Source organism: Saccostrea cucullata, unplaced genomic scaffold (genome assembly GCF_032062105.1).
Source record: "Saccostrea cucullata isolate Sc308-1 unplaced genomic scaffold, CSIRO_AGI_Scuc_v1 ctg3502, whole genome shotgun sequence".
NCBI classification, from domain to species: domain Eukaryota; kingdom Metazoa; phylum Mollusca; class Bivalvia; order Ostreida; family Ostreidae; genus Saccostrea; species Saccostrea cuccullata.
In genome coordinates, this window is record NW_026926190.1 from 42691 (window position 1) to 60519 (window position 17829).

The following is a 17829-nucleotide window of genomic DNA, read 5'->3' on the forward strand; positions in this document are numbered from 1 at the left end:
TCTACGATTCTGACTCAGTAGTGTATAGTTTCAGCTCTTGATGTAAATCAATGTTTGGAAGTTGAAATATTCCTTTGAAATTTAGAGCAGGTCACTTGTCCTTAATAATATTTTTTTTTAATTTTGCTATTTTGTAACTCTTACAAATATATTTCATGTACTTTATTTTTCTCTTCTCAAAATAAAAAATTCTATGTAGCTGTTGGGTGCCTACAGATTTGATACCTAGAATGCAACACATACTGAACATATTTAAATGTCGATAATGCCAGCAAAAGAAAGATTTTGACAGAAATCATGATCTTTTCCAACAAAATCATTAAGGGACTCCGATCCTCAGCCAGGAAGGACAACTCTTTAATTAATAATTTAATTTAAAAAGTATCAGAATGAACCTTGAAAATTAAATCTTTTCATGCAACAATTTTCATTATATACCTCTTCATGTGCTCCAATGTTTTTCGAAGTTCTCAGAAAGGTCTAATTAAAAGTCGAAATTTTTACCTCTTAAAAGCATTTTACATATATCAAGAAAATGGTGTTTATTTTAATCTAACCATAGATACTAATGTTTATTATTATGATATGAAGTTAAAAGTTATTTATGGAGCTTTGCAATGACAGGAGAATCTTTATACCTTTGCATTGTAAAATGATCGAAGTAAATAAAAGAAATTAAAGTTCATTATATGTATGAAAAGTGTGGAATTTCTTCAAAAGCCTGGATACCTATGATTTTTCTTATGTATTAAAGGTACTTGGACACAGATTTGAAGTTAATTTTTTCTGTATAATATCACGAATTATATATCTAAATAGCATTTCACACAAAAATTAATTAAAAATCTTTTTTCATTTAAAAGTTATTAAAACTTTTAATTTTTTGGCGAGTTTGATTGACACATCCTTTCACTACCACAAATTTTAACTTTATTCTTAATCCTTAGGAAAACTGGCAGTCTTGTTGTGTATTAATGAAAAATATTAATACTATAATCCAGAAAATTCAGAGTGGACATGTTCGAAAGTAAAACAAACACACAATATATTGTCAGTCTGTGCAGTTGTAGTGAGCAGACTTTGGCGATTAAACGCACCCGGTGAACCAAAACACCAAACAATAACAGAGCTTTCGCCCTGTTTACAAAAACTGTGTACATAACACGAGTGTGCTCGATTTGCTAAACTCTGTACACAACGGAATGACGATACTTGTGAAGGAGTTTTGCTTTCTAACATTTCTACTCTGAATAAAATTATTTTTCTGGATTTAAATTTTAATATTTCTCATTAATACACAACAAGATTGCCAGTTTTCCTAAGGATTAAGAATAAAGTTAAAATTTGTGGCAGTGAAAGGATGTGTCAATCAAACTCGCCAAAAAATTAAAAGTTTTAATAACTTTGAAATGAAAAAAGATTTTTAATTAATTTTTGTGTGAAATGCTATTAAAATATATAATTCGTGATATTATACAGAAAAAATTAACTTCAAATCTGTGTCCAAGTACCTTTAATTGTTCAAGTTTGAATTGGAAAATTCATAGCAGGTGTTTTTATTTGCAATTCCAGAAAATGTATTTGAGATTTACCAATTTTCTCTATATGATATCATTAACTTGAAAGATAAAGTTTGAAGAACTATTATGGATAAAAACACGTTACTTTCCAAATTCAGAGGCTTTTTTGTAAGCATTTTCAATTAGTTACTGCTTGGTTTTCAGAACCTGAGGATCGGAGTACCTTAAATCTCTAATAGACGTCTGAATTTATTAGTCGAGTCGGATTCTAATGTGTCATGCTCATGCATTGTGTACATAGAGAAGTATATACATGTATACTTACCCTTTTCAATATCACATCCTGTTTCAGTCCGAGACAACAAAAATCAGGCAAAGGGCTGATATCCGTCGGGGGCTGGTGCAGGGTGTGATGTGGGAAAGGGTATACTTTATTATGATTATTCCATACTTTGTTATAAAATACAGAATACATCAAGTTGCAAAACATATAAATAATCATGCACGGACTTCTGACATTAACATTGCTTATCGTCTCACATAATTTTTTGTAGGTATGTTTCTACTTCTATTTCGATTTGATGTGCATTTTGCATTGTTTGAAACAATCTTATATCAATTAAATGCTACAATCAAAATGAAGAAAATGTGTACCCCAATAACATGTGCATTATATAAAGTACTTTTTTTTAGCTTTAACTGCTAGGGATGTGATATTGATCCGTCACATCCACGCAGGCATATCACACATACAACAAGCTAATTCAGAAAATTTGTGTCCCCCGCTTAGGGAAAAAGTAAACCATGCGCAGTTGGGGGAGGGAGGGGGGGTGACGGATGCCCTTAACTGAATGTGTAGAATTATTAAATGTACCTGTATACAGGTATACTGAAGCAAATAAAATATGCCAATATGGATATAAAGAATTGATTGCTTATTCTTTATTATGTGTACAGAAGATTCTTTTAAGATGGAATATTTATCACTCTGTAATGACGATTTTATGAGTTTGTACAAGCCAGACCTCATAAATTTTTCATTTCACATGCTGAATTCTATCATTTAGAAAAAAAATATTTTGGAAAAAAAAAGAAAATGGATCGTCCGAGATTCGAACCCGTGACCTCTAACTTGTGAAGTGAAAGACATACCACTACACCACGGAACCGCTTTAAACTGGCAAAAATTATATGCAAAGCTGAAGTCACATACATATATATATTCACGTTCGATATTGTTAAAATTTTACAAAATGCATGATGTCTAATTTAACCTTTATTAAACAGTTCTAATAGATGTAATAAGAATATAAAGTCCGCCGAGAATCTGTTTCTATACGTAATAACTCTCTTCATGCCCCTGTGCTAAAAATAGCGACATGTAATAAAATAAATACTTATAAAACAAACGGGGCGGGACACTTTGAGGGGGTGAGAGAAGTCCTAGGGAGTTTTGGTATAAAATTACATTTCAAAAGCTCAAAATCTTCTTGAAATATCGCCCGGAAAGGATAGTGTTACACACAGAGAGAATGTATAAATTTATGATCTTGAACTTTGACCTTTTGACCTCAAAATCAATAGGGGTCTTCCTTAGGCCACAGGAAGTTGTTATGTAAAATTTCATTGCAAAAGCTCAAAGGGTTCTCGAGATATCGCGCGGAAACGAAAGTGTTATAACAGACAGAATTTGCAAATTTATGACCTTGACCTTTGACCTTTTGACCTCAAAATCAATAGGGTTCTTCTTTTGTCCATAGGCAGTTGCTATGCAAAATTTCATTGCGAAAGCTCAAAGGGTTCTCGATATATCGTGTGGAAACGAAAGCGTTACAGACAGACAGAAAGACGGACGGACGGATGGAAAGACGGACGGACAGACAGACCCAAATTAACATTCCCCACTTTTCAAGCGGGGGGCAAATTCCTGTATAGATTACTTATATGTGAAACATGCACATCGAGAAGTTAATTGTCAATGAGTCAAACCCTTTTATAAGATGTGAATATAAACTTCCCTTTTGAAAAATTCGACGATGTGAAACTAGTATTTTTGACAGGCATTACAAAGACGGGGAAAACAGTGCCATTTTGCAAATATTTCATTACTTCTTCAGCGGTTTTACCATAAGATATAACATTTTAGAATCAGGTATCAGATAATTGATTCGTAAAAGGTATATTTAATATTGAAGATTACAATCTTTATTTGTTTTAAGTTGTGCAGCGAAAACAACTTCACATCACCACCGTACAAAAGAAAAGACACACAATATGCATATCATTTTAATGACGTAATAGTACATATTGAAACAATATATCAAAACATGCTCTATTTTTTCAGTTTTAAGGGATTGTGTTTTCTTCTTTCCATAGAGTGAAATCAATGTCTGCACCAATAGTTGAGCAATCCACCAAAGGGGCTCTGAAAGATGATATTTCACATATCAATTTGAACTGATTATTGAATTACATTAACTTAATTTAACAATTACTTTTGTTAGCATTCATTTACCTAAAAAGTAAATAAAAATCAAAATTTAAAAAAATCAGAAAAGAAAAAGAGAAAAGAAGTTCGTTTGGCTTTCATTTATAAATAAAATCTTAAAGCTTTATTAAAAAATTCATAAATATCATGAACGTAATGAAGTTCCTTCGATTCTACAAGTAAAAGATGATTTTGCATAAATTTTAAAGGTTAATGTAATAAGAATTTTAAAATATATTAACAAAAGTATGTTAAAAATTAAATTTAGAAAATTTTTATCTAGCAATTCTCATAAGCTGTCAATTAAGATTTCTACATTCTTCCCAATCAAACACTTAATCAAATTCATCTTAATAAGGTAATTATTTAGATAAATTATTAAAATGTAATTTCACTCTTAAACAGAATACTTACCCATGTTGAAAAACTTCTTTTTGAACTTTTCCTATGTTTGAATTTCTGCAGATGACTTGAGCAAGTGTAACATTTTTTATCTGATTAAGTTGCTCCATTGTAAACTTCGTATATTCTTCGTTATTTTCATAAAAGAAGCGGTCACCGAACTTTAGAGCTTTGAACTGAAGTCCAATAATGCAAGCAAATGTTGGTCCCACAAGAGCTCCAGGAAGCGGCTCCTCTGTCACCCCTCCGGTAAATAGGTCAATGTCCTCTACATGTCTGCAGAATATTAAATAAAGATAAATACTTAGACTAGTAAATCAAACAAAATGTGTGTAGTATATGCTTAGTGAAGTATAGTGGATACCCTTAACATAATAGTTGGTCTCTAATATACTTACATGCATGTCATAGAAATTAATTTTTACAGGCAGTAATTAAGGGGCAAAGATTTCGTGAAAATTAATGACATGAATTCGTGAAACAACGACCGGTGACAAAATGTAACTTACATTACTTTTGGTTCATCAATAATTGTCTCAATATTGATACTACTTATAATAATTACACAGACATGCATGTTTTACATTCCATACATCATTGCAGTTTTGTATATATGCCATATAGACTAAAATGTTGGAGTATTCAATTTGAAGGGAAGGGGTTAATGAGATATTTTTCCTCTGAAAAAAAGCTTTTAATTTTTTCTTTTGTAAAATTCGAAGCTTTTGTGAAATATGCAAGAATATACATATAAGAATAAAAATACATTCTTACATACAATTATATAACTCTTTTTAACTGCATTTGCTTCTCATATGCTTTTCTTTTTCATAATGATAGCTCTTATTTCAGAACATTTAGAAAACCTATTTCCTGTATCTCATATGAAATAATTTATAAATTTAAAATTCCAATACTTAATTGTACATGTATGTATCTTATTTTCATCTATGTTCTTTTTTAACATCTAAGGAATGCAAAAGAGCTCGAGAATGGTATTTTCATCTTTTGGTTAAATAAATCTTATAAATAATTCCCCTAAAGGGACTTTGAAACTCTCCGCCAAGGAGGAGTACGTAACATTGATTTATCTGTCTGAAAAACTGTACTTACTTATTTAAGTCAAAATCAATTTTAATTAGAGGCTTCTCTGGACAGTAATTTAAATCAAGGGATTTTTTTTAAATTTTTATTCCTTTTTAATGATATTCAAGATATATTCTGATTGTCGAAAGGTGAAATGATTTTTACACTTTGATTTTTTTTTTCTTTTAAGAGAATAAACATTTAATTTGTTTATTTGGACAACACAAGAAGGAAGAATTTTGTCATACTCATAGACACTCTTTAGACGATAAATCACTTCTTTCGTGTGATCAGTGAGGCCACAGAAACTATCTGATGTGGGTAGCTTGCACATTCTCCTGTACTCCATGTAACCAGGCACGCCGTGATCACGCCCTCTGTTGATATTGGTTGAGATGAGGTCATTTCCGGATCCTGGATGACCATGCTCTTCAAACAAATGATTGCTTACTTCTTCGGTTTTGAATCTATATCGTAATTACAAATAAAAGTTTAAAATCTTTAATGCACTTAAAATTTTTTTAATGTGTAGAGAAAGTTAAAAAGAAAGAGAGAGAGAAATTCTATTCATATTTATTAGACAAACCTGTCAACACTCTGTGAATGCTCATCATACAATCCTCTTACTATACTTTCAAACCCCTCCATTTCATAAATATCGTCTGGATTAAAAAGCGAATTTCTCAGAAGAACCCTTCTATTACTTCCATCCAATTTTCTGAACCCGAAATTGTCGTTTATCATGCTATGTCCAAATCTGAAAGCAGCCACCATAAAGCTCGATCTTAACATCAACATCACTTTTGGGTCATAGCCTTTGAAGTACTTTCCAGATGGTTGAGGACCGAGATCAAAGCGATCCATAATTGCAGTGCCAAGGACCGTGGGTAAGTATTCATTGTAAGTGATGTGCTGAAACTGGGCAATAACAATTCGTCTTGCCTCTTGAAAAAGTCTTTCATCATCCCAGTTGGTTAAGCCTTCCAGTATTCTGGCTATTCGGTTATGTTCCCTAAGCCATAAAGTATGCTGCATGATCAAAGGAGCGTTTTGGTTAACACGGCCATCACCTTCAGATCAAATGTTAAATACAAATACAATGCTATATTTAATCATAACATGTTATTATGAACATCAATATATTCATAAGAAATAGTTTCAAATTTTAATTTCATGAATTATAGAAATTGAACAACAAAGTCATACAAAATTATCAATATATGTACATATATTTTTGAATCAAAAAGAGAATTTAAAGCTGAACAGGATTCGTATATGGAATGTGTCCGCCATTTTTGCTCCCGATTCTCGCTACTCTGCAGACCCCTATAAATATAGCAGGACTTGGTCACTGTTCAGTGTAATCAGTCGACACCGGTGTAGACGGACGTATGCTATGCAGCACTCGGTAGGAGAATAGTAACGTAATACTTCGTCCAATGCAGGAAAGTAAGATACCAAATGCATTTATGAATATAGTTGTACAGGTCAGTGCAGAATACAAACAACAAAGATAAACGTTACTGCAATAAAATGCAAACAAAGGTGATACAAAATAACCAGCACGAACACGGGTCGCCATTCCACGCCGATACCCGTGACAATAAAGCAGTCAGGTCTAACGAATGCAACGAGTACCCCCTAGTGTTGATGTATCGTAGATAATGATATCGAAAATGGCGTATGCCTATTTACGAGTCATAGGCATCAGAACCGGGGAGGGGGGCTTAGCCCCCACTTTTTTCTAAATATATACTTAGTATAGACATTGAACATTGCTTCGTAGGTCAAGCCCTCCCCCCTCCACTTTGCACAGACACTTCACAGTATATATTAAAAATGGGGAAATTGGTGGTGTTTGGAAAAAAAATTGGTACTCTAGTTCGAACTTAACCCCTCCCCCCCCCCTTACGAAATAGGACTTTTTTGTTTGGAAATGGACATTTCCTTTCTTTTGTCAGTTTTTTTCCAGGTAAAAATATTTTTTATTTATACACTTAGCGCCCCCCCCCCCCACTTTCAATTCGCTTTTGATGCCAATGCGAGTCGTGTTCAGCTTTAAACATATATACGCTTAAGACTAGTCTAGGATAAATCAAATGTAAATGTAACTATACGTTACATCAAAACACTATGCCAAGTAAACCTGTTCAGGCAGTTAAGACCGAAAATATATTTTACATATAACAGACTAAATACAGAAGGACTCAATTCCCCTTCCCTTTACACCCAGTCCCCTCCTCTATAATCCCCTAGTATCATCTCCTAACTATATTCATTTATTTATTATTCCATTTATATTTTTATCAGTGTTATAAATTTATTAAAAATTGCATGTATTACCAGAATGGAAACACTGAAATTTCTTAGGTTCACAGTCTTCTGCATCCTCTTGATTTGCAGAAGGCATCAGTTCCAGGTTATCGACAGGATGATTTTGTACTCTTAATAACCCTGCAACAAACCCGTATTTTACATCCAACTTTTAAATTTGACACCTAATTTACAATTAACATTCACACTTTTAAACATTTAACATTTGCCATTCGCATGCATTTAACAAAATTGCAATGTATGCTGGATAGAGTGAATAATAGATATTAAAGGTAGTTGTGTTTGAATTATTTAATTTAATTTAATTATCAAAAAATATCCCCTTTGTAACCTGAAAGAGTTGAAAAAGCAAATAGCTAAAAGTAATACCAGAAACGTTTGCTCTCAGATCTGGATATTCTTGAGGACTGGAGCCGTAGGTGGAAGAGACGTCAATGGGCATTGTGTATTCTATGACCTGATGCCGAGTTTCTAATTTGACAAAAAAGAGGTTTAAAAATTATTATATGGATATAATTTCTTAATGGTAATACTTATTATTTATTATTATTTAAATATGCAATAATTTAATTATTTTTGATATGTATTTGGTTGGAAGATAAACAAACCTGTTAAATTACAATTTACCATCGAATATATTTATATATATACTTCATGAAAACGAGGATTTCCATTTCATATCTCTGGTATTTATTTATTTTCTTTATTAATTCGAATGCAACACACTAAACAGTATAAAAAGAGTATGCATATTTAGGAAAATCACCAAAGAACTGAATGTTATTTGGTTGAACATTACTCCTAATAGTCAGATTACAACAATTTTATCAAAATTCACAGGATATTTACCCAAATTACAATGCAGGTCTGGACTTGGCTGAGACCTAGCAAAGTTTAGGCAAGTTACTCCAAACTGTCCAAAAAAGGGATCATTACGACGGACTTTGATTGGCATGATACAGTTGGGGTCATTTTTGTGTTTTCCACAGCACTCCAGATCGTCGCCATCGGGAGCTGCAAATGGATAACGTCGACATAGAGTAAAACAAAAGGTGTTTTCCGGAGTATAATATACTCGTAATAATGATTTGTTAAATGTACATATTTTTTTTATTTTGAATATTACTTGTTGTAAAAGGAATATCAATTAATATTGTATAAAAAAAATGTTTTTAAAACATTGTATATCTTGATAATAGGAAAACTTTGTAAAAATAAAAAAACAAGGAAAAACAAGGCTCATAAAACTATTTGCTCACATAACCATTTTGGATAAGGAAAAGCTAAAATCAGTTCAGTACTGAAAAGTATAAAATTGATCTAAAATTAGTCCTTGGGATTTGTGGGATGATTCGGAAAAAAAACCTCACGTACACTGAAGATGCTTCCATATTTTTTTAACTTATGGAATCAAAGTATCAAAGAAGAAATTACAGAACACCAAAAGAGCATGTTCATTTTATTTAAAGAATTTTTATAACGTATTAGCATTTCAAAACATTATTTCAGTAACAAATATATAAATGAATTTCTTACATGAAAATTCATACGTTTATATTATATTGAATACAGATAAATACGTAAAATGATTTAATATCATGCTAAACCATGGTGATAAAAATTCTGTTAAACGTGTAATATATTATAATTATTTCAAAACTAGCAATATAAATTGTAAGACACTAACAGTGAGTTTTCGATCCAAATACCACGGTCCGATTTTGTCAGAATCAAAATTAATCTGGTACTACGGCTGAATGTAAACAAACAGGCCAGTCGGGTTCCCTCTCATGTTTTTCCTCGTTAGTGTAGAGAACTACGATAACACTGATTATCAGAAATCCTTACGCTAATAAACTATGTTCTTTGACTTAAGAATGAAGTTTTCAAAGTTATTTAGATAAAACTTCGTTTGATTTATGTTGCTTTATTTAGCGTTTGTATTATTGTTCAGAAGTTCGTTTGCGGTTGAGAGTAAGAACTCACGTTTTCAAAACATCTCAACGTTGGGCTCAATATTTTTACACGTAACTTTAAAATGGCGACTATGGGGTTGACATCCTGTCTTGAACAGGGTGACATAAGCCGGCAATTGCTCTTTGAGCAATAAGCCCGGCTAAAAATAGATGTATTAAAAAAATCCATTGATGTTGAACTTTTATCGTCTGCTTGTGCGAGGATATGACCTCCGCACCCACCTACATCCTTGAAGATCTTTTTCTTTATACAGTTTTTTAACAGAATAAAATTTGTAAAAATATGCAACTAGAACCAGTAACTGAATTAATGCTCTTTTAATAAATATGTCTTATCATGGTTTTGCAAATTCTTTACAGGTTGCAAATATATGTTTTAAAAAGGCAATAACTGTTTTTCAGATTTGATGAAATTCTTTGTAAAGATTATAAAGTTTATTCACCCAAAATGCATGTCTTGCACTATATAGTGGTCATTCAATCGAACAAATATGACTCTACACTACCTAATATGCGCCCATGTTATAAAACACTAATGACCTTTTTTGTTTTTGAGATTTTTCAAACGTATGAATATGAAAAGCTTTGATTCTAATTGATACCCTACTATACTCTGGGATCATTAATTGAACAAACTTAAATCTACATCATATAAGATACTTCTATATAACTATACCATATCTTTGCTTTTAGGGTTCTCGAGATGAACATTTTAAAATATGTTGTTTTTTTCATTTGTTTTGTATTTCGTATGATATATGCCCTTTGATACTCCACCCTACTCCCTCTGCTATCTTTTGAACAAAGTTGATCATCCACTACCTACCTCTAAAAGGGGATTCTTTTATATATACATGTAGTTTTCATATTTTCTAGCCTAGAAGTTGTAAAAAAGATTTTGTCTTTGATAAATGTCATTCAATGTTCAAAAAAAAATTGTTACAAGCCCCACCCAACCCCAACCCTTGGAGAAATGCATGTATTTTTCATCTGAGCATTAAGTTGTTAAAATCACCCCAGTAGTTCTTGAGAAGTCAAAAATATACAAAGTACACATAAAGACTGACAGACGGACGGACAAAATATGATCATAAAAGCTCATTTGAATCTTTGGTTCCGTTCCCCAAAAGGAATAGAAGAATATTTTAATTCTTTTTTAATCAAAGGATTTCATTTGTTAAAAAAAAAATACGTTTTTTAAATAAAGAGTTTCCCCTGCAAACAACAATAAAACAGAAATTAGTATACTTGCCCTCCGCTTTAATGTTTTCTAACATGTCGTGACTGAGAAACTGTCCAAACGACATCCCAAAGTGATTAATATTTTCTAGACGATGCCTAGGAAAACTCTTTTCATGGATCTTAAGTCTTATTTCCCTTGGAGTCGGCAATGGATTTCCAGATTTAGCCCTACTTCGAGGCGCACCTCTACCTATTAAGTTTATAAAAATAATTATGAAGCTGATTTGATAATATTAAAAAATTGAAAAAAAAAAACGTGCTACTGAATATAGTTTATTTTTTTTTAATAGCAATTCAGTCAGTTACCTTTAAACAACTGTTCTATTTTATACTTACCGTCTTCATATGCAGATGGCAAAAATCGAATTAAAGGGGTTTCAGATTTTCCCCAAATTGGGTTTTCCAAATTATTGCAGGTGCCATCAATGGTTCTGAATTTAGATGTTGCATTGCATTCGATGGGATCCAGGAACTCGCATCTGAATTCCGGATCGTCCACGCTCTTAATGCTGGTGCGCCGTATTCTTTTACTTCTGAAGCATAAGAACAAACTCTGTCTAAATTGACAATGAGCAAACTTAAATAGAATTTTTTTATCAGGCATTCAATGAAAGTTCAATGATATTTACATACGAAATTGAAAACATTGTATGTACAATACCTTACGGAAATGTTGTAAAAGCCATTATCACTGAACGTATTTTAAAGATTAATTATCTTTCTTTTGCAATATTTCTTTTACAAAATCAAATTTAAAAAAAAAAAAAAAGATATACTAAAAAAAATTAAACTGGATGCTCTTGCAATACAGGATTTTTCATATGCATAATACTATTGTTTCCCCAGATCTTACTGAATCTCTTACATTACTTTCTTCATCAATAATAAACCTATAAAGCACATCAAAATGCCTAGAGAAGTTCAAAACAAACAACCAACCCTGCAAACTCTGAGGCAGATCTTTTCCATCTTAAAGGAGTGTTGTACATAAGGTCATGATAGTTGAAATTTCCTTTGGCTGCCTTGGTCAACAGTCGGTGTTGATCTGGGTTAGGTAAAACTCGCTTGTTTCCTTCCTCCAAGCCACAGGAATCCATCCCTTTTGATAATTTCAATTTTATTTGAGCACTGAAAAATAAAATATAATGTAAAATAAGTAAAACGAAGAAATAATAATTTAAGGTTTAAAATTAGTACATGAATTTCCATTTCTGATATTTAGGCTTTCAAAGATCAAATGTCTTTTGAATTTGAAAACAAGAGGCCCATGGGCTACATCGCTCACCTGAGAAGCTTTGACCATGCTATTCTTAATCCATCGTACCCCACGGGTCATAATTTGAACAATTTAAAATCAACACTTTCCCTGGATGCTTCCACATAAATTTAAGCTTTTCCGACCTAGTAGTTCTTGAGAAGAAGAATTTCAAAGTATTTTTTCCATATATTTCCATGTAAAACGTTGATTCCCTATTGTGGCCCCGCAATACCCCCGAGGGTCATGATTTGATCAATTTAGAATCTACACTACCCCCAAGGGTGCTTCCACATAAGTTTCAGCTTTTCTGGCAAAGTAGTTCTTGAGAAGAAGAATTTCAAATTTTTTCCCTATATATTTCTTTGTAAAAATTTGACTCCCTATTGTGACCCCAACAAACCCCCAGGGGTCATGATTTAAACAATTTAGAATCCACAATACCACAGAATGCTTCCATATAAGTTTCAGCTTTTCTTGCCCAGTGGTTCTTGAGAAGAACATTTTCAATGTTTTTTCCTTATATATTTCCATGTAAAACTGTGATTCCCCATTGTGACCCCACCCAACCCCCGGGGGTCATGATTTGAAAAATTTTAAATCTACAGTACCCCAGGATGCTTCCACATAAGTTTCAGCTTTTCTGGCCCAGTTTGGGTTGTGGCCCTTCATTTTAACAATTTAAATTCTCCTTTACCAAAGGATTCTTTTTACCAAGTTTATTTAAAATTGGCCCAGTGATTCTTTAAAAGGTGAAAAGTTTACAGACGGACAGCTGGACGGATGACGGACGGACAGACGACGGACAAAATGTGATCATAAAAGCTCAATTGAGCCTTCGGCTCAGAAGAGCTAAAAAAAAAAGCTCTTAAGGCCAAAATCTGGTAAATAACTTTTTCATGTTTGAATCATCATGATAACTATTAACCCCCCTCCTTTTTTTACTCCTCTGACAATGTTATATAGACATCAAAAGTATTATCATCATTCAGAAGTTATTTGTAAAATAACTGCAATATTAAAAGGCTAAGTCCATATTATTTACCGATTTTTGATATCTTAAGATTGCAGGCAATCTGGATTAATTGTCTATGACAGATATTGACAGATATCTTTCATTATTAATAAATGTAAGTCTTAATTTGGTTATATCTTTGAAGTACCTGCAGAACTGTAGCTCTCTTCTTTAAAAAAATCGAACATATAAGGCACTGAGCTACAGACTACATCATTGTTAAACCTTCGATTTATACCGCCGTTTTTTGTCGTTCACAGTATTAAAGAAATTTATTTGTCAATTTTGAGAAATTTGTAGACTAATTTGTAAGATCTTCACCTTAAAAAGATGCATCGGTATTAAAAATATCAAATAAATCATCCAGATTTCAAATTAATACGCTAATGGGTCTAATGCAAATAAATTTAGTAGTTTAAAATTGAGTGACTGTTATGTAAAAGAAATATTGTAACTTTTTAAAGAGAATTAATAGAACAGTCTCACTAAGATTTTATTGCACCCATTAATTAATTATGTTCTTATTGACACCCTTTACATCAATCTAATTAAAATCAGACTTCTTAGATCCGCGCCGTATATATACACTCTGCGTAAGAGTGTATACGGCGCGGATCTAAGAAGTCATTACATATTAACGTTCTCATTAGCATGGGTCATTTTCTCTTCTATGGAATGAAATTTCGCCTTTATAATCACTTCATAAATTATAAACAATGTTGAACTTTTTTATGCTAAAATATTTTAATTTGCTTCTTCTTCTTTCAAATCATTATAGCGTGAACAAAAGCTTTTTTTCTAGATATGATAAACTGCTAGCAATGTAGAATAAATTAACTAACCTTATTTTTAAATGATTACAGCTAGAATGGTGCTTTTTCTCGTGTGGTCTTGATTTATGTCCATTCTCATTGTTATAATTCGTATTTCCAACTCTTCCTTTACCGTTTTTTCCATAAGCATCAATGACACTGGCACCAATGAGGAACGAAGCGATTAACAACCAAGTGGACTAAAATTAGAGATTTCCAGCAAAGCATTCAAAATCCAGTTAATTAAACTTCGACAGACAAATTAAAGGCAATCTAATATTCTGTTAAAAAAATATATCTCATTATAAATTCTAAGGAAGCAATTCAAACTAATTCTAACAAAACTTAATAACTCAATGATATTTCAATGACATTTGTTTTATTTCAGAAAAACATAAACTGTAAATGTATTACATCTTTATAGTTGTTATATTCTTTTTAATCCTTTAAGGGAAAGAACCTTACCCTAAATTAAGTACAATGCAAAATTCCTTGCACTATATGCAGTAATAAAACATTGAGAAATGCGCGAAACCAAATCTACGATAATTTGTTCAAAATTCAACTTAATCCGCCAAATATTGTTCACCCGTAAAATAATACGTTTAGATAATATAAGAATAAAATGAACAACTAAAAATATTTTCACAGTATGTAGAGAACTGATTCTAAATAAATACTCGAAAATTCCATTGCCTTGCCATTGGTTATATTCCAAAAAAACAACATTTTATTGTGCTTAAAAATGCCCTAAGTTGTGCATCTAAAAATTCTGATTGACTAACTAACTATGTGGGAGTTGAAGTTCAGGTCTTCAACAATCCGTCTGATTTTCGAAGGGTACCAATAGCGTCTGTTGCAGCAGACTTACTTAAATTTGTATTCACATGAAGCAGACATTATTAATAAACGTATACATGAAAGAAAAAAAAAACACTTGTTACGGCCTTTAAATCGACATTCAGGTGTATCGGTGATATAATATTAAATGACAAAATTTACATTCATTCATATGTCGGATTTTTATAAACAGTTTAACTTTCAATAAAAAGATTTTAAAGAGTCAATGGTAATCTAACAAAACTTTATAATGAACATGATCACATAATTTACTTTTTCTACCTCTAATATCACTTACTAGTATCTAAGTACCGTTATACCATTTTTCTGCCAAAGGTGCAATTTACAAGTTCATTCAAATTACAGTAAGATTTAAGAACGTACCTTTTTTTTAAAAAAGCAAGCTTTTGAAAAACAATTTGATGAAACAAAAAAGAGTTGTTAAAAGTTATCAATCACTAGTTTTATTATCGAACCAATGACATTTTCTACAAGTTCATCGTATCATTAAGTCGGATGCCGAATGAACTTTTCTATACTTATTTTACAATCATTATTTTTTCCGCTTTTTGATTTAAGAAATGAATGTAATATTTTTTCATTTGATCGACGTATGCGTAGCGTATTGATGAAAATGTTTTCCGTTCATTTTTTTTCTTAGATACATCGATCAAAGGAAACAAATATTACATTCATTTCTTTTCATTTAATCATGATTTTAAATTTTTAAAATGAAATTTCTTTCACTTAACTTTTAAATTTACGCATCAGAAAACAGTGCGTATGAATATATATCACAACAACGTTAACGATGCTGAAGTTCAAAATGGCTAATTTATAGGCCTAACGAAAAAACAGGGTTCTCAAATATTGTTGTGTCATTAACAACCTTCTCTAACAATAATTTTAAAACAGTTCTTTAACATAAAAAAACTAACCTGTTGTATAACTATATTTTTTTCTTTCCCACTGGGTATATTTTACAATATTTTCCCTAGTTAATTCGTAAATGTACTGGGAAGCTACTCAAATGTCCTAACAGATATAGGTAACTTTTTTGAATTTCATTTGCACATCTTTTCATCTGAATTTCAAACCGAACATATAAATACGTAACACAACCTTTCAATGCTGTAAAATCTGAAAGAGTCTGTTGCTGACTGTTTACGATTTAAAGAATTCCGTCCTCATTCATGCGGTGTCGTTTTTCTTTTTCCTAAGAATTCACAGATTAACAGCAGTTCCCAGCTTTGGTAGCATAAAAGCATTTCTTCACAGTTTTATTATTCATAATAGTTACATTGTATCTCAAAGACAAGCATTTAACATAAGAATGCTGATTCCTTTCTTCTTTCTCATAACTGCATTGTCATGCAGACAATTTGATTTGTTTAGCAATTGGAAGTAATTCTAAACGGAACAAAAGTAGAAAATAAGTCAGGAAGTAACGTATAAGTTTCAAAATTCAGGAAAATATTTATTTAAGTAAAACTATTTAATCGTTCTTTCAAAAACTGGTCTGGAAGCGGGGAATATACATGTACATGTAAAGACAGCCAAAGTAAGATCTGGCGGCTTAGTGCAACCGAACTCTAGATTTCAATGATGCAGTTATATTTACATTTCCAATATCTATGTCCGAGATAAAATTACAAATACTTAATGTACTTTATTTCTTCATGAATGCACTGGTTCATCAATAGGCGCGGTTAAAAAAATTCGCCTGCAGTGCAGGACAAATTAATCATGTTAATAGCTATACAGAAGCAGAACTTGTAGCACGTGGATTGGCGGAATCAAGGGCGTGTAAATATAAGGAATAACTGTCTTATTTTTCGATTTTATGAAGACGATTAATTGATTGGCTTCCGTGATAATTTTATGCATATACGCCTTTGGCGTTTATGCAAATTATCATGCAAGCCAATCGATTGATCACATCATGAATTCGAAAAATGAGACAGTTATCTCTTAAATCAATAGAATTTTTTAATCCAATCAGATTCAAATATTTCATAGAAATTAAATGGTTATGTTTTCTTCCCGTCTATCTTATCAAGACTGGGAAGACACGGTTGATGTTACCAAAGGACAGGATCCTCATTTGACCTGATTTCATCTTTGCATGATTATTTAGAGTACCATGTTTGCTCCACTCCCCATTTGTGTAGTTCAGTGAACTTCTGATTAGTTTTTATCTCCATCTTTCATGTTCAGTGATTTGCATTCCTATGTTATCAACTGCATAAATCAATCTTTCCAAAAGATCTCTTTTTAATTTCCTTTATCTTATTCTTTAAATCAGAAAGATCCCTGTACGGAAGCATCCATTACACTTTTAGTTTCACAATTACAGATTTATATTGTGGCATGACCTGTCGATTTGGAGATAGGAACGAAGGGATAATTAAATAAGAATATTATAAGCCTCATTTAAAGTCATCGTTTGGTAAATTATATGGGCTATACAATAATCTTGGCAGCAAAATCAATCTGTCATTAAGTCAAATACTGTCCGACGCCTTTCATACTAATTGTTAGGTCATTTTTACACTAAATTGTCGAAGGATTTCCCCGCTGTTTCCCGAAAATAAAATGGAGCAGACTGTCAGTGTGGCCCGTTGGCAAAGATCATCTCACTCCCACATGGCATTTGATTTCACATTTGATGTTTTAGAGGTCCGTGTTTTCTTCGTTCTTTACTTTTGAACATGAATACTGTTTTTTCATTGGTCCATTCAATGAGCAAGAGATGGAGAATAAGAACCCCTTTTTGTGGGCTTAAAGACATTTAGGATTGTTTATGATCTACATGTATAGATATAATGCTAGCATTGAAAAAAGTTTTGATTTATAATA

General features: G+C 31.9%; 1 protein-coding gene across 1 annotated transcript; it reads right to left on the minus strand.

The window, feature by feature from the left end:
- Positions 1-3866: 3866 nt before the first annotated feature.
- Positions 3867-12145, minus strand: LOC134271037 (chorion peroxidase-like). The gene is made up of 10 exons (XM_062753302.1): positions 11988-12145; positions 11385-11581; positions 11059-11238; positions 8680-8844; positions 8200-8301; positions 7840-7950; positions 6083-6566; positions 5745-5963; positions 4423-4686; positions 3867-3945 (listed from the first exon to the last, which is right to left on the minus strand). The coding sequence occupies exons 1-10, from the start codon at positions 12143-12145 to the stop codon at positions 3867-3869; spliced, it is 1959 nt and encodes a 652-aa protein (XP_062609286.1).
- Positions 12146-17829: the final 5684 nt, after the last annotated feature.